The 25,458-nt window shown below is 35.4% G+C and overlaps 1 protein-coding gene across 3 annotated transcripts in view; it reads left to right on the top strand.

The window, feature by feature from the left end:
* Nucleotides 1-25,055, top strand: part of CEP78 (centrosomal protein 78kDa) — a 30,841-nt gene extending 5,786 nt beyond the window's left edge. The window contains exons 5-16 of one of the 3 annotated variants that reach the window (XM_011984076.1): nucleotides 1,442-1,616; nucleotides 4,605-4,718; nucleotides 6,245-6,309; nucleotides 6,716-6,827; nucleotides 9,867-10,002; nucleotides 11,173-11,218; nucleotides 12,857-12,985; nucleotides 20,898-20,975; nucleotides 22,148-22,314; nucleotides 23,352-23,523; nucleotides 23,835-23,882; nucleotides 24,422-25,055. In XM_011984076.1, the coding sequence (XP_011839466.1) occupies nucleotides 1,442-1,616; nucleotides 4,605-4,718; nucleotides 6,245-6,309; nucleotides 6,716-6,827; nucleotides 9,867-10,002; nucleotides 11,173-11,218; nucleotides 12,857-12,985; nucleotides 20,898-20,975; nucleotides 22,148-22,314; nucleotides 23,352-23,523; nucleotides 23,835-23,882; nucleotides 24,422-24,991 (1,812 nt within the window). In that variant the 3' untranslated portion in view covers nucleotides 24,992-25,055. The remainder of the gene's footprint in view (nucleotides 1-1,441; nucleotides 1,617-4,604; nucleotides 4,719-6,244; nucleotides 6,310-6,715; nucleotides 6,828-9,866; nucleotides 10,003-11,172; nucleotides 11,219-12,856; nucleotides 12,986-20,897; nucleotides 20,976-22,147; nucleotides 22,315-23,351; nucleotides 23,524-23,834; nucleotides 23,883-24,421) is intronic. The other 2 variants (XM_011984078.1, XM_011984077.1) reach the window with 2 other exon arrangements.
* The last annotated feature ends 403 nt before the right edge of the window (nucleotides 25,056-25,458 follow it).

Here is a 25,458-nt window from a genome sequence, read left to right as displayed (position 1 = left end):
TATGTTTTTCTGTAAATGTGGTTTGTAAAACAATAATTTTAAAGGTGTCTTAACAACTTTATAGTGGTTATTACTACTGTATTTAGGATAAAATTACATAATAGTGTGACATGAAGCCTTTTTAGTAATTTGATGGTATAGACCAGGGGTAGTCAAACTATGGCCTGTGGACCAAATCTAGCCTGTGATCTGTTTTTGTAAATAAAGTTTTGAAACATAGTCATGCACATTTGTTTACATATTAACTATTGCTACACCCTACACTAGGAGAGTTGAGTCGCTGCAAAAGAAACTGTATGACCCACAGAGCTGAAAATGTTTACTTTGGGGCCTCTACAGCCCAAGCCCACTCTCCCTGGGATAGATAATGGTTACACATGTGGATTCTGAAGCCAGATGGCCTAGGTTAAAACCCAAGCTCTCTCCCATTTAATAACTTGTGACCATGGGCAAATTACTTAACCTTTCTGTGCCTCACTTTTTTCATCCGTAAAATGTGTATAGTAAGAAAACCTGTGTCTATCATTCTTAGGATTTAATGACCTAATGTGTATAAAATAGTGCCTGGCTATCTAAGTGTTTGCTGTTATTTCCTCTTATTGCTTTTATACAGTTATTATGAATAGCAAATGACACAATTTTCGTTTGACAGAGTCATAGGAACTTTGAATCTTCTGTTGTTTTAGAATGTAATAAGATTTTTTTTCTCTTAAAATCAGTGTTCCCTGTTACCAAAATTTACTTTATGGATATAGAGAAGTGATTATGTCTTTAAGATAGTACCTGTGGTTAAAACTCAAACCACCAATTTCCCAAGGCATATCAGCCTTGCTTTGCATATTCTAGGCCTCTAAATTTGGTGTGCATACCCTAAGAAATATGTGAGATCCCTTGGGTTAGGAGAAGAAAATATTAACCTCTATATTTTTATATCATTTAAAAAATATCTGTTGTTTCTGTTTGGTTTGTAATATACATAAAATATGTATGTAGAACTTCCTGTATATAGTTTATTAATAAATAACATATATGTGTAATGTTTACCTGTAGGATGTTCAGTCAACTGTTTAGAGACCACTAGAGGACAGAATGATATAGTTTAGAGGCTCGGCAATGATAGAATTTAGAACCAATACCTTCACTTGGCGTGTAAAGAGAATAAAATTCTTAGAAGTTAACTAAGTTGTCAGTTTACGTAAAGTAATCAGTAGCAGGTCATTAGTGGTTAGGGTCACAGAGCTAGTCAGTGGCAGACTAGGATCTGGGTCACTGGACTCCTCACTCAAAATCTACTATTCAATCAGTCTCTCAGATTAACCCACCTGGCATATGTACCTGGTATGTGTGTAAATCTCTGATGTAATCAGCTGTACTTGGTTCCTTTTGGTGTTCCTATCTCTTTATTCAAGTGTATTAATTTCATCTTATTAAATCTTTAAAGTATCAGACCATGAGAAGGCATGAAGAAACCTGGGCTGAGAGTCTTCGCTATAGGAGACCTGATCTTGACTGTATGGCTGGCTTAAGACGTATCACATTGAATTGCAACACACTCATTGGTGACCTAGGTGCAAGTGCTTTTGCAGACTCTCTCAGTGAGGATTTATGGCTGAGAGGTAAGTTAAATGAACTTTTAAGATGGAAAATATTGAATTTTTTGATATTAAATATGCTTCACTCTTGCCACAGTAATGTTGTCCTAAGGTTTTTTAAAAAGCCTCTTTTTTCTAATAGGTTTTATTTTGCTTTTAAGCCTTTATGAAAGTTACATATATTCTTTATAGAAGATACCAAGTAACAAAAAAATACTACGTATAATCTCAATGCCTAGAGATAAACTGTTCATTTTGGTGTGTATACTTTCAGTATTGTTTTTTCCTGCACGTGTATTTGTGTGCTTAGAGTTACAAGAACAGAACTATAGTGCACTTACCATTTTGTAACCCTGCTTTTTTTATTTAATGATGTATCACATAGTACTCTATTACATTGAGGCACAATAGTTTAATTCCCTGCTATTTGATATTTAGACAGTTTATGCTTTTCCCCTATTATAAACAACTCTGTAGTAAACTCCTTATGTATACATCTCTGTGTCCATTGAAGTTACTTTTGTTTTTTGGAGACAGGGTCTTTCTCTGTTGCCCAGGCTGGAGTGCAGTGGCGTAATCATACCACACTGTAGCCTTAAACTCCTGGTTCAAGTGTCCTCCCACTTTACCCTCCTGAGTAGCTGGGACTACAGGTGCACACCACCACGCCAGGCTAATTTTTGTATTTTTGTGGAGACATGGTCTTGCTGTGTTGCCCAGGCTGGTCTCAAACTCCTGGGCTCAAACAGTTCTCTCGCCTTGGCCTCCCAAAAGTACTGGATTTCAGGCATGAGCCACTGCGCCTAGCCTGAATTTACTTCTGTAGGATAAATTACTAAAGTCAAGTAACTCAGTATAATGTATTTCTTAAAGACTTTTGATACATGTCACCAATTTGCCTTCCAGAAATGTTGTGCCATATTATAGTCTCATAAATGCTGGATTGTGTCTATTTTAAAACCTTAAACTTTACAGAAATGAGAACTCCCTGCTTTTTCTTTTTTAATGCAAATGGGATTGCTCTGTGAATTTTATCACTTTTTTCACTTAGTATAGCATATCTTAAATCAATAAGTTTACATTTACCATATCATTTTTAGTGCCTCTTCAGAGTTCCATTATGTTAATATGCCATAGAACACTTAGCTTATTCATTCCTATTAGATATATAAGCTATTTCCAATTTATCATTGTTATAAACAGTACTTTAATACGTGTCCTTGTCCGTGTCTCTTATTATTTCATTCTGGCAAATTCTTAGAAGGAGAGTTGCTGTGTTAACAGAGTCTGCACATTTTAAGGGTTTTTTAAAAATGTGACCTTCACCAATCTGATAGAAGCATGATCACATTTAATTGTTTTAGTTTATATTCATTTGATTTACTAGTGAGATTTACTGGCTATTTTTATTAATTTGGCTAGTTGGATAATTGCATCCTATGCTCATTCTTCTGCAGCAAGAGTTTGTAAAGGTTGTACCATATTCTGTCAGATCCATATATCTGACTTATTTCTGTGTGTCTTGTGGTGTCTTAGGGCTTCATAGAATATTCTGATACTCTGTTATAGAAGCATATGACAATTATATTCTAGGTGACTTAAAGAGAAGGCATTCATTTCTCACAGTTCTGGAGGCTGGGAAGCCCAAGATCCAGATGCCAGTAGATAGGTGTCAGGTGAGGGCATTCTCCCTAGCTTATGGAAGACTTTTGTATCCTCAAATGGTGGTGAGAGAGAGCTGTAGTCTCTCTTTTTTTTTTTCTTATAAGGACTTTAATCCGATTATGAGGGCTCCACTCTCAAGACCTCAACTAAACCTAACTACCTCTCAAAGGCCCCACTTCCTAATACTACTACCCTCTTGGGGGTTAGGGTTTCAATATGCATTTTTGGGGAATACAGACATGTAGTCCATAACATGAGGTTTTGAAAGACTTCAGTTATTTTAATGTAATGGTATACACAGTGCTTTTGCTCTGATGTAATCTTTTTTTATACCTGTACTTTTGTGATAATCCTTTTGGGTTTAAATGAGTAGATTGTTCAGCCTCAGTGTTACTAGTATTCATGAGCATTTGTTTAGTTCTTTGACCTTTTACTTGAGGGAGAGTTCGTGACCATCATTTTTTCCTGATAGGTTTTTAGTATATAATCTCTATTCACACATTCTTTGCATTCATTATTTCTATCCCCTTAGAGTTCTTTCTTTGTCATTTTTATTCTAAAACTAACAGTTCTTACCTTTTTCTATTTTCTTTTCCCTTTTTTAATGTCATTTTTTGAGAGTCACTTGGAGTTTGAATTTGAATTTGATGATGAATCTAGTGCAATTTCTGAGCTCCACCCAGTTTTTGCCTATGAGGTTTACACTGTCACTAGCATTCTTGTTAATTATGAACAGATATTCATCCTGTGATGTTTTATATAGAGTTATTTTTCAACTCTGTAATTGTAAAATATGTTGGGTAATTTATTGGTGCTAAAGGGAGGGTAATCGTGGCACATCTAAGAAGAGGGTTTCTTTTTTGTTTTGTGTGTGTGCATGTGGTTTTCTATTTTTTATTTTTTCGATACCCAAGATTGAAAACTGGCCATGAGTATTCTTGGGCAGGAGTCTTCCAGGTGTGATTAAGTGGGAGTTGTCTGTATGTTAAATCTGTATAGAATTGGCCGGGAGAGGTGGCTCATGCCTGTAATCTCAGCACTTTGGGAGGCCGAGGCAGGCAGATCACGAGGTCAGGAGATCGAGACCATCCTGGCAAACATGGTGAAACCTTGTTTCTACTAAAAATACAGAAAAATCAGCCATGCGTGGTGGCGGGCACCTGTAGTCCCAGCTACTCGGGAGGCTGAGGCAGGAGAATGGCGTGAATACGGGAGGCAGAGCTTGCAGTGAGCCGAGATAGCACCACTGCACTCCAGCCTGGGCAACAGAGTGAGACCCCATCTCAAAAAAAAAAAAAAAAAAATCTGTATAGAATTAGCAAGTGACCTTTTGTCTTTTCTTGAAAGCTCTTGACCTGCAACAGTGCGGCCTCACCAATGAAGGAGCAAAGGCTTTGCTAGAGGCCCTTGAAACCAATACAACTCTGGTCGTTCTGGATATAAGAAAAAATCCACTCATTGGTATGTCACTACAGTATTTTTTATTGACTAACAAATAACAAAACAAAAATAATTTCTCATGTATTGACAGTTTCGAAAACATAATGTGTTTGCTTTCCTAATCTTACTCTTTTCTAATCTTGCACTTTCTTATGTTTATAGTAGATAATTTACTGATGAAAAGAGTTATACATATATTGCTCTTGGCTGCTACTCTGAATAGAAGTGAACCTAGATAATAAATCTGCTTCCACCAAGTGCGTTATTTTCTTCCTGTAGAACTTCTGAATTCTTGGAAATAGTATTTCATTCATTTGTTGGTTTGACAAGTAATTTTTGAATACTTCTATCTGCTAGATACTGGTTTAGGCACTAAACATGTAGCAGTAAACCAGCTAGACAAAGTCTTGGTCTCCTAGAGCTTACATTCTAGTGGGGGAGTTATATCAGAACTCAGATAGGTAATGTAATTTAGATAGTAGGAAGTGCAAAAATACATTAAGGTAAGAAGACAAATAGGGACAGGTGGGACTATATTAGATAGGTTTGTTAGGAGACAGCTTCACTAAAAAAGTGACATTTGAGCAGAGACCTGATTAGGAGAGGAACAAGCAATGAAAGATGCAGATAAAGTACATTCCAGTGATGAGGAAGCAATGAATATGTAGGTACATAGGTGGCAGGGTGGATGGAGTATTTAAGGAAAAGCAAGAAGGCCAACATGGTGGGAGCACTGAGTGAGGAAGAGCCTGGTATGCTACGAAGTCAGACAACCAGCCAGGGCCCTGATCTTGTAAGGTTTGAAGGTCATGGTAAGGACTTAGATAATTCTAAATGAGCTGAAAACCATGGGAGGATTTTGAGCTGGTAAGGGTTATATTCCAAGTAGTAATTCAATCAGATGACTTAGTGTGGAGAGTAGACTTGTAGGGAGCTATAAAAGGGAAAGAGGGAGACCAGTTAGGAGACTCACACTGATCCAAGTTAGAGCCGTCTGTGGCTTTGCTTAGGGTGGAAGATTGGAGGTGGTAAAAAGTGGTTGAAGCAGGGTGTAGCTAACAAGACTTGTGGGGTATAAAGGAAATAATAATTTTGTTTTCAAGTCCTAGATGATTTTGCATACAACTGGGTGGTACTGTTTATAGAGAAAAGGAGGCTATGAAGAAGAGCAGCTTTGGGGATGCATCATGACTTTGATTTGTGTATATTTGGTGCCTTTTAGGCATCTAAGTGTCTGGACAGTGTCTAGGCTTTTGATTTCCTATTCAGAGGTATCTAAAGCTATTTTAGTTCCAAAGTGTTTACCTTTGATCTTTGCTGCTGCCAGAATAGTAGCCATAGGGACAATATGCATGTTGGCATACTTTATTTTGTTTTTGAGGAAGAAGTTAGAATAATCAAAGGGGGAAAAGATATATAATTACATTATATGGAATTCATATTTAATTTCATGGGAAAAGCAATAATTAGTTGGCTTTTGTTTTTAAATGGGAATAGCCGCTCATTGGGAAACAATTACTATAATTTCAATTTTTATTTTACTTTAGATCATTCTATGATGAAAGCAGTTATCAAAAAAGTTCTTCAGAATGGAAGCAGTGCTAAATCAGAGGTATATCATGTTTTATTTCTCTAGAAATAATTCTTATTTAATTGCTTTTCTTCTGGGATCTCACTATATTGCCCAATCTGGCCTCAAACTCCTGAGCTCAAGCGATCTTCCCCCTTCCCAGCTTCCTAGGTAGCTAGGATTCTAGGTATATACCACTGTACCCAGCTTTTTGTCTGTTTTTAATAAGATGAAACTATTAAGGCACTTTTCTGCCATCTTAAATTTACAGTCAAATCAAATGTCTTTTCTGTTTTTGTAAATACCATACGATTCTTTAATTTTGGGTCCCAGAACTGCTGATTGCAAACCTTTTATTAACTTAGAATATCTTAACAATTTCCATTTAAGATCTAACCCTCATAAATGATCTGTAACTGAAATGTAGTGTTTATTCTCTCTCTTTTAGTACCAGTGGATAACTTCTCCATCAGTGAAGGAACCATCCAAAACTGCTAAACAGAAAAAGAGAACTATAATTCTAGGAAGTGGTCATAAAGGAAAAGCTACTATTAGAATTGGTAACCTTTTTGGTCTTGGCTTTTTAATGCTACTAGTGTTCTAGTGTGTTAAAATCAAAATCTCTTCTCATTTATGATATTGACGGTAACAACCAATTTTGACTCTGTGTATATTATTAGGACTATAATTATTCTGATTATGAGAATTTATGGAATGTAGAAACAGTAAATGAATCATTAGGAAAGGGATGCTAGTGCTTCCATTTTAAAAATTACCCTTATTTGTTTTTCATACAACATTGATGATTTTAGATATGTTTTCTGATTGATGATTACTTCTGATACTTTGCAGTTGAAATTTGGGATGTACTTTGATGACAGTTTTAGCAGCAGTGCGTTTGTATGATTTTGTTGTTGTTGTTAATGAAAAATTATCCTTTCATACTATAGAAAACAAAATCTCTTCCCAGTTCCCTTTTTTTCCTTTGTTTCCTCCTCCTTCCTTGCAAATTCTTACCCAAAGTTGTTGAATCAGGTAGCACCTTGCTTCTTTCAATGATGAAAAAACCTTAAATCGTATGTAATCCTTATAAAACAATACTGCAGGTAAGTTTATTACCCAGAGATGGAACATTTTAGACAAACATTCCGTAAATGTTTGCTATTTATAGTTTATTTAATCTGCCAAATAACAGTCTAGAATTTTGAAATTGTCTATAATTTTGTGACGAAGAGTAATGAAAGAAAACTTTATAAACTCTTTATCAACTAATGACATAAATTTCACATTCTCCTGAATATATAAATTTGGTATATATAAACTGATATTTTCGTTTTGTTTTTAAAGAGTCTTTAACTTTTATTTTCTAGAACACATTATCTTTAGTCATAAGTAGCCTTTTTTTACTGATAAGAATGAGTGACAGTGGAATAAGTTAAGCCAAATGTAATATGAAAGTGACCTTTTCTTGTAAGTAACTTTGAATTTTGAAACAGTAAAACCATGAAGACTAATACAGAGGAAACAAAATAATTTTTTTATGTTTATAATCTGCCAGTTTCCCAGAAAAAGGTTTGTGGTGACTTTAGTTACATACCCTGTACATTACGATCACCAAACAATTAATACCAGATAATCTTTTATTTGGATGCTACTTGAAATTTTTAAAAGCTATCACTTGACAATATCACTGAACTGTATGCTTAAAAATGGCTAAGATATAAAACAATTTAACATAAAATATAAAACATTGGAAATACTATAATTTTAGTAGCTAGTGGTATATAATTGGACATCATTGAATGAGAATTCAAAAAATCTTTTTTCTTAGCATGTTAAAGAAATTGGAAGTGTGACTGAAGTTTACAAGCTCACTGAGCTATTTTAAGAGTAACTTTATTTCTTGGGCTTTTTTTGTATTTGCCTCAGTTATTTGGAGACACAGAGGTAAGCCAAATCAGTGTCTGGCTATATATTTAATAGGTGTCAGTGAGTATAGGGGTTATATAATTTATGTAAATTATGTTACATTCATATTGCAATTACGTGTGCAGACAGAAGATAGGAAACTTCCACCATAATTTTTTTCATCATCTAACAAGATAAGTAAATTAGTTTGGTTTTAACTAAAATTTCTGTTTGTGGCTGGGCACGGTGGCTCACGCCTGTAATCCCAGCACTTTAGGAGGCCGAGGCGGGTGGATTGCCTAAACTCAGGAGTTGGAGACCAGCCTGGGCAACTTTACTAAAATACAAAAAATTAGCTGAGTGTGGCGGTGTGCACCTGTAATCCCAGCTTCTCGGGAGGCTGTGGCAGAAGAACTGCTTGAACCTGGGAGGTGGAGGTTGCAGTGAGCCAAGATTGTGCCACTACACTCCAGCCTGGGTGACAGAGTGAGACTCCTCCAAAAAAAAAAATTATATTTGCATTACTTTCTACACACACCACAAACAATACACAGGAACATTTTTTGGGGATAATTATATTAATAACAGCATACAATGAACTGAGCTCCTATATATTTTAAGAGGTATATAAATTTGTCCAGAGAAATGGCACAACATGATGTGGTGATTATCAATAAGCTACACTATGGGAAATATTTGTCCTGTATTACCACATACACGTTCTTGTAGATGCTGTCCTAAAGCTGCTAAAGTAGATCTTACATAGTAAAATAGATTGGAAGGATAAATATAACCATTTTAATAAACTTGTATTATTTGTTCTCAGCGATATCAGAAACATATATTTAAATGTGAATTTTAATATATAATTTGTTTTAAATAAAATATTAATAGGTCTAGCTTTTGCTACCAAATGTTTCATAAAAAGATACTTGACTCTTTAATACTGAAATGTCGGATAAGACTTTATGCTTCATTCTTTTATCCAATAGGTTTCATGTGTTTGTTTTGTATTCTATAAAAGCAAATGAACACTGAAGGTGGACAGACATACAGGCGGCAACATTGACTCACCTACTACCCAGCTACCTTCAGTCTTACAACTTGGATAGTTTTTACATTATAAAATTAGTCCAGCTACCTTCACTCTTACAACTTGGATAATTTTTCCATGATAAAATTAATCTCACATTGAAATTTTGGTCCAATTCAGAAGGTTCTGTTTGGTAGGAGTCATGGGTATATCTATGTTCTGTCCTTGAGATTCAGGAATGCCAAAAATATTCTGAGATTTAATAACAATATTTCTGCATAATGCATAACGAAATGTATCACATATAATCTTTCATTCTTTGGGTCACATTTTTTTTTACTTTTTCATGCTCTGCATGTCTCATATATTAAAGTTATATTTTAGTTAAAGTGATAACTTGTTACTCTAGACAACTTATATTTTTAATTTTTATATATTTATTACTTTTTTTACTTATATTTAAATATATTAAAAATATATTTATTCTTATATTTATTAGTGGCCTATGTAAAAAGATATTTACAAATTGATCCTGATTTAATGGCCTTGGTGTCATTGTCAGGTGCCCATTGGTATTCTTTTAAGAGTATGCACATGTGCTAATTAATCTGTAGACCTTTAGTGCATCTTAATTCTTTCTTTTTAACACTTTCTCAAGTAGGATTGGCTACAAAGAAACCTGTAAGTAGTGGCAGAAAACACTCCCTTGGTAAAGAATATGCGCCCGCACCTCTACCACCTGGTGTGTCTGGTTTCTTGCCATGGCGTACTGCAGAACGTGCAAAAAGGCACAGGTAGGGTATTTTTATTTCCTATCTTTTAGGATAAAAATGGGATTCAAAATTCTTTATTTTGGAGCTTCTGTTATGTGAGAGTTCTCTGCTTATGTCTATAGGGTAAAAATGACTCATGTGGCTTCTGCCTCATGAATCCTTTAAGGAAGAAAAACAAAAAATAATCTTAAGTAGGGTTTCAAGTTATTAAGTGTCACAGCAAGCTGTATCCTTGTGGGAGTCCAGAGGAAACTGAAATTATCTCCAGTTGTGCAGGTGAGGAAAGGTTTCATTTAAAGCATGTGCAGTTAAACCAAGTCCTATAGGACAGAAGTAGGAATTTGGATATTTAAGATTGGGGAAAGGGCATTGTAAAGCATAGGAGAGTGTTGATTAGACTTAATCTAACTCAGCCAACTGGCCTAACTCATTTGAGTGAATCATATTTAGTGAATCAAACCAGATATAACTAGTTTTAGCCAGTTACCTAGGGGGTAGCTATTCATAGTAATTTTTGTCAGAAGAATGTTTTTAAAATGTTGTACTATAATTTTATGCTTAATAAATGAATTAGATTACTATAAATTATTTTCAAATGACTTTTAGTATTCAAGAAATTGGAGATTAACAATTGCTTAAGAAGACAGAGAACTGATTTTAAATAGGACTGGAAATAGGTGCTATGTGAAATATCTGTTCAGTTGCTCAGATTAAATTGAATATGTATAATCTTTATTAGGCAACTGATGACTATACTTATTTTACAACTGGCAATGTGAATTATTATTGCATAAACTGTAGTGCTGAGGCCCTGGTCTTTACACTTACATTTAATAACTGCAGTTTCATGTCTTCTTGAGATACTTACTCATTTCAAGTCCCATCTTGGTCACAAGGAGTTCTGAATTAGAGAACAATTAATATCACCAGTTAAAGAAGTTAAATTGGAAATCTGAACCATCCTGAAAATAAGAACTACATGCATCTTCAGAGACTTATCCCAAAGCCATTCTGCTAAATTGTTTAATTTTCTCCATAGCAGAGTTTTCCAGGCCCTTATCTGGAGGTGATTTATTTCTATGCACAGTTATGTATGGATAGTCTACATAATACTAGCAAGTGTTATTGCCTAGTGTTAACTGGTGGTGTATTTACATCAAAATATAACTTAATTTATCAATATCTCTTTAGGGGTTTCCCATTAATCAAAACACGTGATATATATAATCAGTTGCAGGTACGTAGTTACCGTGTTTATAATATGTAGGGGGTTGGAATGGGAAGGGTGGAAAATCATTCTCTGTGCTCTTTAAACGGAATAGAGTTTTACAAAAACATTTCCCTCCCTGAAGTAAATTCATTTAAAATTTTCTGGGTTTTCCCAGTGCCACAGTATAATCGTGTGGATATGTCACACAATGGAGGCCTTGTGGTTTCATCTGTGTAGACAGGAAGTCATTTCTCTGGGTCTGCAAATTAGCTGTTGCCCCTAGTGAAACAAATTTGACCACCATTTCTCACCTGGCACATGGAGTTATCATAGTCAAGAATGTCCTTAAGTTTAAAAGAAATGTTTTTTGGGGATACATATTTTATATGTATATAAAAAAATATATAAATTATATGTATATATAAACATATATAAATTGTATATATAAATATGTATATAAATTATATATAAATGTATATAAAAATTCCAGATTCTAAATCCACAATAAAGCAACCAGTCCTAAAGCCTCTGCTTTCTCAGAGTTTTTCTTCCTCCCTTGTCAGGATCAAACACATTCCCTGTCATTCTGCATCATGGTATTAGAGCAAGCCAATTCTTTCAGAGTATCAGGTTTTCCTTTTCAGTTGTTTTTAGAGACTGTAATTTCTCTGTAAAAGGTAGCACTACTGAGATGAAGGAGCACCTGTGTGTCGGTACTGCTCCTTGCATAGCCAAAAGTATGGGCGTGCATCTCATTCTACCATCTAGGATTTTCAGGTACTGCAGGATTTATGCTTGTAGTAGATACTGCATTCTCGTGACTTCTCTTCTGTACAGTTATGTATCCCGGCACTCTTCTTTTTGGTCTGTGGACTTTTTATGGGATTGTGACACAGTCAATTTTGAAATATTTGGAAATATCATATTGAACAACATTCCAGTGGCATTGAAACTTGACAGGAGAATTGCATTGTTATTACAGTAGTTTTTGGCTTAAGAATGAGGAAAAGATGAGGTTTTTGATGTCTCAGTTTTAGTTGTGTGCATGTATTTGGTTAATTTTTTTTTTAATTCTAGTTTTTGTTTTATTTTGTAGAGACAGGGTTTTGCTATGTTGCCCAGTCTGGTCTTGAACTCCTGACTTCAAGCAGTCCTCCTGCCTTGGCCTCCCATAGTGCTGGGATTACAGACCATTCTAGTGTTTATTATTCACAGTTTAAATTATTCTTCCTTCTTTGTGAGGCCTCCACTGATGGATTTTTTCTCCTAAAAATCATACTTTCTTTAAGACTCTGTGTGTGATGGTAGAGAATAAATTTCTCATCTGCAGTTGATCTGAGAAAAAATGTTTACCCTGCCTCCTCGCTTGGTTTATGTGAAAAAAGTGTAATAAAATAATATAGGTTCTTTTCAGAAAGATTTTATTTAAGAAAAAAAAATGGGCGATTCTAGTATTAATTATAAACCTTGTATGAGAGAATTATTTCAATGACATAGCAAGAATAGTGTCTTTTTACTTTGTTATTGATTGTGTTAGGCTAAGGAGTAGTGATAGACATTTATAGAGAATGACTTAACACTTCAGAAAGATCACTTTGATTAGATGTCCTTTGGTATTTGGTATTTGGTTTATATTATTATACAATTTTGTTCTCTTTCTTTAAGCAACCAGGTTTTCCTGTGACTGTGACAATAGAGAGTCCTTCATCCTCTGAAATTGAAGAGGTTGACGATTCTTCAGAGAGTGTTCATGAAGTGCCTGAGAAAACTAGCATAAAACAAGAAGCATTACAGGTACAAAGCTATCACTTTAAAGATATGGAGAAGATTATTTCAAACTCTAATTAGTTTCTGGTGAAAGCTTGATTATGCACTGGACAGCTTGCATAGGAATCCTTCTGTCTCATATCCCTTGAATGGTTCTTTATCATAGAACAAGGTAAAAGGAAGGACATCTGTACTCTAAGAAATAAAAATTGAAACATGTCATCAGTAATCTATTTTCCTTTCCTTAGAATTATAGAATATTAGATTTAGGGAAGGCCTTAATGATCATAAGATAAACTTGATGAAATTAAGCCCTGAATGAATGTAACCAGCCGATTTAGGGCTCTTTGGGAGGCCTTAACTTTTTTGTGTGTGCTAGGAAGTCCACAATTAATTTTTTAGAATTAATATAATTTTCTTTTATATGAAACTTAGAAATATAGAAATAATTATCCCTTTTTTATATACTTACATTTAGCTTATAAACAACAGGAATTTATGTCTCACAGTTCTGGAGGCAGGAGAGTCTAAGATCAAGGCTCAGGCAGATTTGATGTCTGGCAAGGGCCTGCTTTCTGGTTCATAGATGGCTTTTCACCATGTCCTCACATGGTGGAAGGGCAGTTACCTTATTTTTATGTGACTATGGAAATCACTTTTTGATTTTCAAAAAAATGAAGCCTGATTTTCGTTTTTAATATTAAAATTAATAGTATTTATATAGAAAAATTTTAAGATAATTATAAAAATGATAGAACATTAGAGGGAAAAATTTATAGATAATGTAGAATTGTCCCTATTATAAATGAGCACCTATAGTTTGTAGCACCTGAGTGGTTTATTGCTAAGTTCCAGAGGAAAAACAAAATCCTAGAATGTCTCATTCATGTTCATTATTGTTTTAAATGTGATGTATTTATTTTCTTCACCGGGGATTAGGAAATTGTATTCTGAAAATGATTATAGCCACTGAGGAGACCAAGAAGGTTACGAAATACAACTTGGGAATTTCTGATTCAAGAGGCACTGAGAATTTTCTCAGTTCTTTTCTATTTTAAGAACTCTTTAAAATGATGTTATCAAAATTTCTAACACATGTAAGCCTACAATAATCAAGAGAATTGAAGAGATTTCAACATATTTTTGAAATACAGACGACAGATGGAAATGAGTGTGAAACCGAATTAGTAGAACAGAGGAAAACCATTGCCTAGAATATGCACAGGGGAAGCCTACAGCTCAGAGGGAATCTAATCCCTACTCCAGAAACGGCTCCATACACAGATATGCATGTAGGAAAAAGGAGAAGGGAACTAGAAACGTGACTAACATAGAGGGAGCTCCTTGACAGTTTGTATGTGGAAGAGTTGACTCCCAGCCTTACCTGCACTCTCCTGAAATGAGATCATTTGACTTTGAAAAACAGTAAAGTAACTGGGGAGAACTAGGGTAGATAGTGTGGATTTTGCACCCTAGAAAAGGGTAGCTGAGGATATCCTGCCATACTGGCTACCCACTTCTTCATGCATAGGAAAAGCCAGTCATCAGCTCCCAGTGATCCTCCGCTCCCTTATTCTTAAATAGAAAATAACCATGATTCACCTGATAGTTGAATAAAACTCACAACATGACAAGGAAAATAAAAGATGAAAAATATGTCCTGGTAGGACGAGAGCTAATTAAGAGAACAAAAATACTTTAAGAAAAAACCCTACTTAACATCCTTAGGTTTGTTAAGTACAAGTATGAAAGATACAGCGCCTATAAAAAAGAAATAGGGTGTTGGGAGGCTGAGGCTGGTGGATCACGAGGTCAGGAGCTTGAGACCGTCTTGGCTAATACAGTGAAACTCTGTCTCTACTAAAAATACAAAAAAAAAAAAAAGCCAGGCGTGGTAGTGGGCGCCTGTAATCCCAGCTACTCGAGAGGCTGAGGCAGGAGAATGGCGTGAACCCAGGAGGCAGCCCAGATAGTGCCACTGCACTCCAGCCTGGGCGACAGAGTGAGACTTTGTCTCAAAAAAAAACAAGAAAAAAAGAAAGAAATAGGGTGTCGTTTAAAAAGGAATAGCAGAAAGCAAGGGTGGTCGCTTGGAAATTATAATGGTTGAAATAAATTCGGTAGGAATTAAGGAAATTTCTCAGTAGATAGAACAGAAGAAAGTTTGCCTTAGATAGACACATATAAGTAGACAGTCTTCATTGTAAAATTTCAAGATACTGAGAAAAGAAAGAAATTCCCGAGAGAAAAATACCAGTCACCTAAAAACAATAAAAACCAGACTTTATTATACTTCTCATCAGCTACCATGGATCCTGGAATTAGAAAGCTACCTCCAAAGTTTTAAAATAATTGTCAACCTGGAGTTTCCCATCCAGCCAAACTGTCAATCGTAAGTTGGGGCTGAATGGGACATTTTGGACCTCCTGCGCTATACTTTTTCTTGTTATTTGAAAACATAGTCCATCAAAGTGAGGGCATAAACCAAGAAGGAAGATAATAGGATATCAGGGATCAGTGGTTTCAATGTGGAGAGCAGCGGGTCTGGATTTGAGAGGCTTCCACTGGTTGTGTGACTCAGAGCTTAAAAAAATCCTTGAAGCATATTACTATGTATTAGGCACTATTAGAAGGGAGGGGGAAAGAGAGAGAAGAAAAGAGGGAGGGAGGGAATCAAACTCTAGAGGAGGAGAAAGTTCTGTTGGCACGAAGATAAAGCAAATGAAACTGGCAGTTTTTGAGCTACCACTGATGTACAAAGGGGAAAAATTCCACTTGAGCTTGTCCGCCCTTTTCAGTGGCACAGCAGTCAGTGACCACCTATCTAATTTGTTGTACAAACCAGAACACTTTTTAATAGTGTAAGCAGGTGCTGTTAACACTATCAAGACAAGGGTTGTAAACTGGAACAGTCCAGGGCAACTTAAAATACGCGGTCATGCTATACAAGGGCTGTGACACTGAAACTGTATAGAAGGCAGTGTAATCTGTATATACATGGAAATACAATATAACTCTGCAGTAGGCAGTATTAATTTAATCATGTAATGGGAATACTGCTGTGGTCTGCGGCTTTGATTATCAATTTGCATGTAATAGCAATAATAACTAACTTGTGTCACATTTAGCAGGTAACGGACACTGTTCTAAGTGTTTTGCTTATATTAATTCATTTGATCCTCAGAATAACCTGTGGTAGGTGTTACTACTATTAGTCCTACTTTTCAGAAAAGAAGCTAAATTTAAGTAAGCCCAAGCTGTACTTAAATTTAGAGTTGGATCAGGGATTTGAGCTTAAGCTTTCTGCCTGTTCTCTTAAACACTGATCTATCTGTCTCTCAAAAAACAGACAACTCAGCATATAAAACAGAATATAAATATTATTAATTTTAACAGTGTAAAAGCTAAGTTTGGAAGGTGGACACAGGTGGAAAGAAGGGACAAAAAAGTATGTTGTCCTTATTTTACAAAGCAGTGCATTGAGAGAGTTTAGAGTTGATAAAACAATTTAGATTTTTAAGTAATATATATCACTAGAAGTTGAAGAGATCATGACCAATGGAAAAACTAATGGTGATATAACTTTATTGAGAGGAGTGGCTATAAGTAAGCAAATAAGTAAGAATGAACCAAACTTTTATTTAGTAAAGCAGAAAGTTAGTAAATAATGTCTGAAATTCGGTCATATAGTAGTTAAATAGTATGTTATTTAGAACTAGAGAAGGATTAAAAAGAAGAATGGTTGACTTAAACCTCCCACACACAAAAAGCCGAGTAGCCCATAAATATGGAAAAGTGTTCAACCATATAGGTAATCAGAGAAAAATGAACTGAAATCCGTATGAGATGCAACTACACTCCTATCAGATTGGCAAAAAATAAAATTTTGTAGTGGCAGGTGTTGTAGACCTGGAGTGTAATAAGAATCTTCCACCCTGCTTATATTGAAAGTATAAGTCAGCACACCTACTTTGGAAAGCATTTAGCATTGTCTGTCAATTGAAAGTATATAAATGCCTTGTGACCCAACAAGTCATTCAAGGGTACATGCACCAGAAAAACAGGTGCAAAAGGGTCCACGTGCATTATTTGTAATAGCCCAACCTGAAAACAACCTAAATGTCCATTAAGAATTAAAAATTAGATTGTATTTGTACAGTGAGAAAATTATAAAAGTAATAAAATTGAATAAACAAGAGCTACAGGCAACAACAGATGAATTGTAAGAACAATGTTGAAAGAAAGAAGATACAGAAGTCTGCATTCGCTATGATTTTCTTTGCATAAAGTTAGAAGTAGGCAAAACTAGATTGTTAGGGATGCATGCATATAAAGGAAATGATCATTAGGAAAATGAGGATGGTGTTTAATTCTGGGAGAAGGAGAGGGGCTTGTGATGAGTAGAAGATATGGGGGATTACAGAGATGCTGGCTGGTTGTACTTGCAAACTTGGGTTTATGGCTACATGAGTATTCCCTGATAGTGTGCTTTATGTATTTTTCAGTATGTTTAGCATATTTTGCAATAAAAAACCTGCTTAAAGAAATGGTTGCCTCTGGGAAACTGTATGTGTGAGTGAGGAGGAGACGATTAACTTCCATTTTAAGCTCTTCGCTACTAATTCTATTTGTATGTTTATTCATTTTGCATTGATTGAACATACTCTATATACACCAGGCACTCTTCTTGGTTATATGTGTGTGTTAATTAATTTACTCCTTTCAAGAGCCCTGTGATACATGAATTTATGTCCATTTTATAGATGAGGAAATTAAGACCTAGAGTTATTGAACTTGCCCAAGGTTATACAGCTGATGGGTAAGGCCAGAACTTTGCCTCAGAGAATCTGAATTTCCAAAAAATAATCTAAACGAGAAATTTAAGTACTAATTAGTAAGCAAAGAAATGCACATTTAAGGAAGACAGTAACCTTTTATCTATTAGAGAAAAACACACATTCTGTCTTTAACACACACATAAATCTTATATTGGCAGGGATTTTCTCTATTCAGCAATTATTTATTGGTTGTCTGCTTTGTGGTAGACACAGATGCTGGGGATAAACAATAAAATATACTACCTTCTCTTGAATATCTTGCACTTTAAGTGGGAAGGTAAGCCAACAGTTAGAGTAGAGGTGATATATCCAAGTGATAGACTGTTTCATTGCCAGGAGCAGTATAAAATCTTAGAAATCTTTCAAAAAGCAATTTGGATGTAAGTATTGCAAAGCTTTAAAAATGTTTATTTGCTTTGACCTAAAATTCCTTTTTTATTAATTTATTGCAAGAAAATTATTCTAAATATGGGAGAACAAAGCCTTCATGCTTAAAAGTGATTATTTTATCTTATAATGTTGAAAAGTTGAAAACAGTCTTGTTAGCCATAAAGGAATGATTACATGAACTAATAAGCTGGCTCAGTGGAATATTTTGTAGCCCACTAAAAAAGTCAAAGTTGGCCGGGCGTGGTGGCTCACGCCTGTAATCCTAGCACTTTGGGAGGCTGAGACAGGCGGATCACGAGGTCAGGAGATGGAGACCATCCTGGCTAACATGGTGAAACCCCGTCTTTACTCAAAATGCAAAAAATTAGCCAGGCGTATTGGTGGGCACCTGTAGTCCTAGCTACTCGGGAGGCTGAGGCAGGAGAATGGCGTGAACCCGGGAGGTGGAGCTTGCAGTGAGCCGAGATCGGGCCACTGTACTCCAGCCTGGGCGACAGAGTGAGACTCCGTCTCAAGAAAAAAAAAAAAAAAAGTCAAAGTTATGAGTTCTCTGATTCAATGTTAAATGGAAGAATGTCTAACATAAAATTGGATATACAGTCTTCCCTCAGTTTACTCAGGTTATTATTCCATGACTCCATCCTCCAGCATATACCCAAATCCATGCATGCATGCTCAGGCCTCACAGTTGGCCTGTGGAACCACGGTATATAAAAAAGTCAGCCCTCTGTATGAGGTTTCGCATAGGAGAATACTGTATTTTTTTTTTTTTTTTTGAGACGGAGTCTTGCTCTGTCGCCAGGCTGGAGTGCAGTGGCCCAGTCTCGGCTCACTGCAACCTCTGCCTCCTGGGTTCAAGTGAATCTCCTGCCTCAGCCTCCCGAGTAGCTGGGATTACAGGTGCGCACCACCACACCCAGCTAATTTTTATATTTTTTGTAGAGATGGGGTTTCACCATGTTGGCCTCTATCTCCTGACCTCATGATCCACCTGCCTCGGCCTCCCAAAGTGCTGGGATTACAGGTGTGAGCCACCGTGCCCAGCCAGAATACTGTTCTTGATCTGCATTTGGTTGAAAAAAATCTGCATATAATGAGCCTGCATACTTCAAGCCCTTGATGTTCAAGGGTTGTTGTACAGTATAAAATTTGATATTTCTAGGGTTGCATTCCAGAAAAAAAATCAACTCTTCCGTGTATAGAAGAGAGGAAGAGGAGCAGCTGTCAGGGAGGAAAATTACTACAACACTTTATCATTAGTCGTTTTTAAGTAGTGGAATGTTAAGTGATTTTACTTTCTAATTGTTTCGTTTCATATTTCCTTATTTTCTTTAAGGAACCTGAATTACTCTTCAAAGGAGTACTGAGGAGGGTGCTTTCATAAAAATGTAACATTATGTTCTCACTTCCTCCACTAGAGGGAGAAACAATTTCATGTAATTGTGCTTTGATGTGATTTTTAGAACTAGTTAGGAATGTAGGATTTTAGTCTTCTTTCTCCAGTTGTGATAAGTTTTTTGCTTATTTGCATGTTTGGTTAGAAGTTCTTTGATAACAGTTCTAAATATTGAAACCATTATGTAAACAGTAAGTAGAGGAATTTTGCAATTTGTTTTTCCTTTTTCCCATAAAAACTTGGTTGGCTTTAACTGATAATGAAGCATTAAAGAATTTGTAGTTATTAGGGCATTTACTGATTTTTCAAACGTGTTCTGAGTGTAAAAATACATGCCCTTTGAGAAAATTTTTGAAAATCGTGAAAAACATTGAGGGAAATAAAAACCACCTCTGCATGGTACACACACCTGGATATTTTGTAATTTGCCCTTTTATCTTAAAAAGGTATCAAAATATTTTGTCACATCATTGAATGCTCTTCCACATCAGAGAATCTTACTTAGCTTATGGACCATCTCCCAAGAAAAACGACCTTCATTAACTCTGGTTAAGACCCGTATCATTGTTTTTAGTGGCTCCATAGAACATTTCATCATATGAATGTGCTTTTTTTTTTTTTTTTAAACAATCACAATTTGGAGGCTTTTAGTTACAAACAGTCCTGTGACATTATGTTGGTAGATAAATCTTTGTCCGCATGTTTGGTAATTTCCTTAGGGTAAATTCCCAGACATAGAATTGGTAGTATTTACTGAAGATGACTCCAGAAAGTGGTACCAATTTCCTTTCCTAACGTAGGTATATAGTAGCGTTCCTTCCCTCACTCTGGAGGGAATTGGAGAATCTCCATCATGGCTAATTCCTTTTGTATTTCAATCTTTACCAGAAAGAGCCCTATCCCTTTTAATTGATTACTTGATTTTTAATTTGCTGTTACATAATTCAGGTGTGTTAAGTGTGTTACTAGGGCTTCCTATTATAATGGATCCACAAATAAGAATAGAATTTCTTTTTCATAGCCTTAATTTTTATTTCTGACTCAATAAACATATGTGTATGCCTTCTATGGTGAGCTATCACAAATTTATTTTGGAAAGAGTGGGATTTAAATCTGTAATGTGAGAATTTGATATGTTTTTGGTAATTAATTTCCCTAGCATGGTATGATATTATACAGGCAGTAGGTTGTAATCCTGATATCTGAGTTCACTTCTGGCTCTGTCCCTAAACACTTGGTAAGCTCAATAGCTGGAAGAGTTTTGGGGATCGTATTGGGAATTAATTACAATATTTACTTTATTACTTAATACTAGGAAAAACTGGAGGAGTGCCTAAAGCAGTTAAAGGAGGAAAGAGTGATAAGGCTTAAGGCTGATAAGCGAGTCAGTGAGGTAAATAAAAGTTTTCTTACCTTTTGAGAGTTTTTTTGTTTTGGTTTTGGTTTAACTTTAACTCATACATACATACATACATTTTATAAACTTTAAAGTGAGACAATACAGTATATTGCAAATTGGTCACACTATGTTAATGTTTGTATTTACTTATATTTGGTGATCGTGTGATCTGTATTCCAAAAAGCATGTTTTTTAAAAATGTAAAACTTGTGGTTTGTTTTCTTTTCCTGTGCTTTTATATGACTGGAGCTTATTTTCTGTTCATGATGCATCAATTCAAGAATGCATTTATTAGGCTTATACTGATATACAATTACATAAAAGATGGGGATGAGACTATCTACTGATGGGGAATTAGGAAAATGAATAAATAAGGTAAAAGATAATGGAAAACTGGTAAGAATGCAATGAAAGATAAAAATCTATACCATGAGGACTAAATTAGGTGAATGTGCATAAGAGCACGGCATAAGCTAGAACGTTTTATATAACTATATTATTACAAAGCAAGTTTAAGGAGGAATTTTTGAAAGTATATGCATTGGTTTGTAAGACAGTTAATCATTCAGTAAAGGTTGAGCACCTGATTGTATAAGGCAAAAGGTGCATTGTGAACACAATGGCCTTTCTGAGAAATACCAGAGTTAGACTTATGTGTAGTATTAGATAAATAGATGATAAAGGGGGATGGTGTGCAGGAGAGTACATATTTTCAAGAAGCAAAGGGGGAATATTGGTAATTGTACAGATAGTAAATTGGGTCCGAAATAGGACTTTTAAGTTTATTAAGCATTTTACTGGCAAAAATTAGTTCTTAACAGCCAGATTGTAATATGCTTACTCTTTATTTCGTTGTCTAATTTGAGGGAAACCTTACACAGCTAATTTTTAAATATAGAATGATCCAGGTATGTATTTAACCTGTTAGAAATGTGATCTTTTTGAAAGATCATTAATGAAATACTGTTTATATTGTTTATGTAGGAGGTTTTGCCACTTATCTCCGGGTTTTGATTGTTATGTAATATGGTCTGTCTTTACTGGTGGAGAGTTAGATTAACTGCAAATTAATTACATTTTTAAAATGTTTTATTTTAGTTTCATAAAAACTATTTTGGTGATAATGAGAGAAAATGATGTCACACATTTTCAATCTTCTTTTATAGCTGGAACATGAAAATGCCCAGTTAAGAAATATAAATTTCTCTCTGTCTGAAGCCCTTCATGCACAGTCATTGACAAATATGATCCTGGATGATGAAGGTGTTTTGGGCAGCATTGAGAATTCTTTTCAGAAGTTTCATGCTTTTTTGGATCTCCTTAAAGATGCTGGGTTAGTTACTTTCTCCCTATGACATTTGTCCCTCCATTACTTTAATGGTGTTTTGCTGAGGAACTTGAGCAATTTTTATAGCTTCCTGAAGTCATATTTACTGTGTAATTACAAGTAATACACTTGATTTTTTAAATGTGGAATTAATTTTAAAAGAAATGCGAAATGACAAACCTGCCCAATATGAAAGAGTAAACTTACCTGGCTTGGTGGTTTGCACCTGTAATCCCAGCTACTTGGGAGGCTGAGGCAGGAGGATCACTTGAGCCCAGGAATTCAAGGTTAGCCTGAGCAACATAGCAAGACCCCATCTCTTAAGAAGAAAAAAAAGAGTAAGCTGTAGATAGAGTAATTGGTTAAGGGTAATTCTTGTTAAAGACTAAATTGAAGGTAGTTTTAATTGAAAGTATTCAGGAATGTATAGGAATTTTTATTTTATTCACTTTGCTTGTTAAATAAATTTGAATTAAAATTAACTTTGTCTTAGACATTAAAATTGTTATTAATCTGCAGGGTAGATATAGATAGAAATATGGATCAGTGGTCCTCAACCAAGAATGATTTTGCTAAAAGAAGATACTGAAAGAGAGTTGGAGGTAGATAATTGATAGAGTTATGTTTTGTAGGTGAACGGTTTGGTGAGGGAAGGAACAAACATTCTTGAGGACTGGAGGAAAGGTGGTATAGATGTATGGGGATGAAGGTGAGAGGCAGTAGGTATGCGGTAGAAAATGCAGCTTCTACTGAGACAGTATGTAAAATAGGGAATAAGTGAGGAAATGAAGTCAAGAGGTATCTAATACATTGTTGGGGGAATAAACAGTGCTTAAAGGATTGTACGATCTGATTTGGTTCATCTCAGAGGATAAATGTGGGAAGGTCTGAGAAACTGGGAGGGATGGGGGTGTGGTCTGGAGTAGGATAATGGGTTTTAAGATTTTAGAAGTATTTCATGGTCATAGGTTCCGGGAAATGTAAGCTGTTCTTATGTGATTCTAGTAATCCTTGCCTTTTCCTCCTTTTCTTCTCTTGACCAGGCTTGGGCAGCTTGCCACAATGGCTGGGATAGATCAGTCAGATTTTCAATTACTAGGTCATCCCCAGATGACTTCTACTGTTAGTAATCCACCTAAAGAAGAAAAGAAGGCACTTGAAGATGAAAGACCAGAACCAAAGCAGAATGCCCTAGGGCAGATGCAAAATATCCAGGTAAGTGAATAGAACAGAACTTAGTGATTCTACAAGTGATTAGCAAAAACGGGAATTACTAAGAGAGAAAAGAATAATGATCTGTTCACATGCTCGGGGACCAGAAGCATCTTTGGGGTCCTTTCCAAGACTGAGATTAGTAAGTTTGTACCCATTTCATTATATTGTATTGTTGTAAATAAAAAATAAGAAAGTTATTTTGAAAATTTATGATTTAAAGTAGACTATCCTCAGTGAAGAAATGAAAGAGTAGAGAAAATATTTTAAATTTTAAATTTTATAAATGTCTATTCTATTCATATTTCATCTAGGTTTCTATTTGTATGCAGTCAGCTTACAATGAAGGAACACTAATGAAGGTACAAGTACTGATATAGATAATTTTTCAGAATAAGTAATTCATATATAACAAACAGGCAGTATATTATATGCATCATCTAGTTATGGGAATGGGAGGGGCAAACTTGTCTGCCACAGGAATCCCCTGCTGCTTTTCCTCTGGCCTTACTTGGAGCCCCCATCTCCCATCTCAGCCAGTCTCAGACTGGTCTTGGCAACTGACGACTTGAAAACTCAGTCTGCTTACAAATTGGATACTGCTCACATGTGCATAGAGGATAGGAAAGAAATTAATTTTCTTACAGAATAAGGTTCTATTTTTTTTAATGAGGGAGTGATAAATTAGTAATAATTACGCAAAACACAAAAGTCTGAAAATGTGCTGGACCTACCTCTGGATATAGCTAAGTTGAGTTGGCAATCACTTGGCAAGATATAATTAGGGGGAAAATGACCTGGAAATCTTCTAAGATCACAGAATAACATTGATGTTTTGAACTTGACTTTTTAATGGTTGGCTTTGTTCGTCACTAAATTTTTGTTTTGTTTTTCCTTCTAGTTTCAGAAAATTACAGGTGATGCTAGAATTCCTTTGCCTCTTGACTCCTTCCCTGTCCCAGTTTCTACTCCAGAGACCTTAGGAACTTCCAACGACAACCTGGGAGTCCCAGCCACTGAGCAGCGGCAGGAGTCTTTTGAGGGATTCATTGCTAGAATGTGTTCTCCTTTACCAGATGCGACTTCTGAAACTGGAAGTCAAAAAAAAGAAGAGGAGTTGTCCAGAAATAGCAGATCTTCTTCAGAGAAAAAGACCAAAACAGGTGAATATACCAAAAAACACTCTGATAAGAAACACCCTGGAAAGGACCTGCATTCCTGCTCTGACTCTCCTGAAAACCGGAAAAGCAAAGGAACTGGGGAAACTAGTTCTTTGGTTAATGAATCAATTAAAAGTAGGTCTTTGAAAAAATCTGTTTCTGTCAAGAAAGAAAATAGAATAGTGACTGTTTCATCCAAGACAAATAAAAGTAAATCCAGTCCACTAGAACATTCTGAAAGTGATATTCTTGGATCTGATTTTGAATTTCAAGAAAGCATCCATTCTCTATCACGCCTTTCATACGACTAAATCTTTTGAAATTATGTTTTTGCCTTTAAATTTTAATAAATTTTCTTATGTTTTTATTATGGCATATGGTGTCTTAAAATATAGGATTGGAAGCCACTAAAGGAAGATTTCTCTGTACTTTTTATTATAATGAAATTTTTGGTCTATTTTTCCCTTTGATAGTTTACAACATTCATTCAGCAATTGTTTACTGAGGGGCTAGTATGTATAATATCATTCTGGGTGCTATGGCTTTCAGCAGTGGACAAAACAAAGCCTTTACTCTCAAGGAACTAATATTCTGTGGAGGGAGAAAACAGAACAACAAAGGAGAATATGATGAATAGAAAGGGATGGGAGTGAATAAATGGAATAATTTTACCATTTGGTTAAATGTGGAAATAAATATATATCACATGGCCAGAAGCCATTGACATATTCTAATATATAACCAGAGCAGTAAACATGTCTAGATGCTTAAGCATGTT

This window comes from Mandrillus leucophaeus, unplaced genomic scaffold (genome assembly GCF_000951045.1).
Source record: "Mandrillus leucophaeus isolate KB7577 unplaced genomic scaffold, Mleu.le_1.0 Scaffold260, whole genome shotgun sequence".
NCBI lineage: Eukaryota > Metazoa > Chordata > Mammalia > Primates > Cercopithecidae > Mandrillus > Mandrillus leucophaeus.
This window is presented reverse-complemented; position numbering and strand designations above follow the sequence as displayed.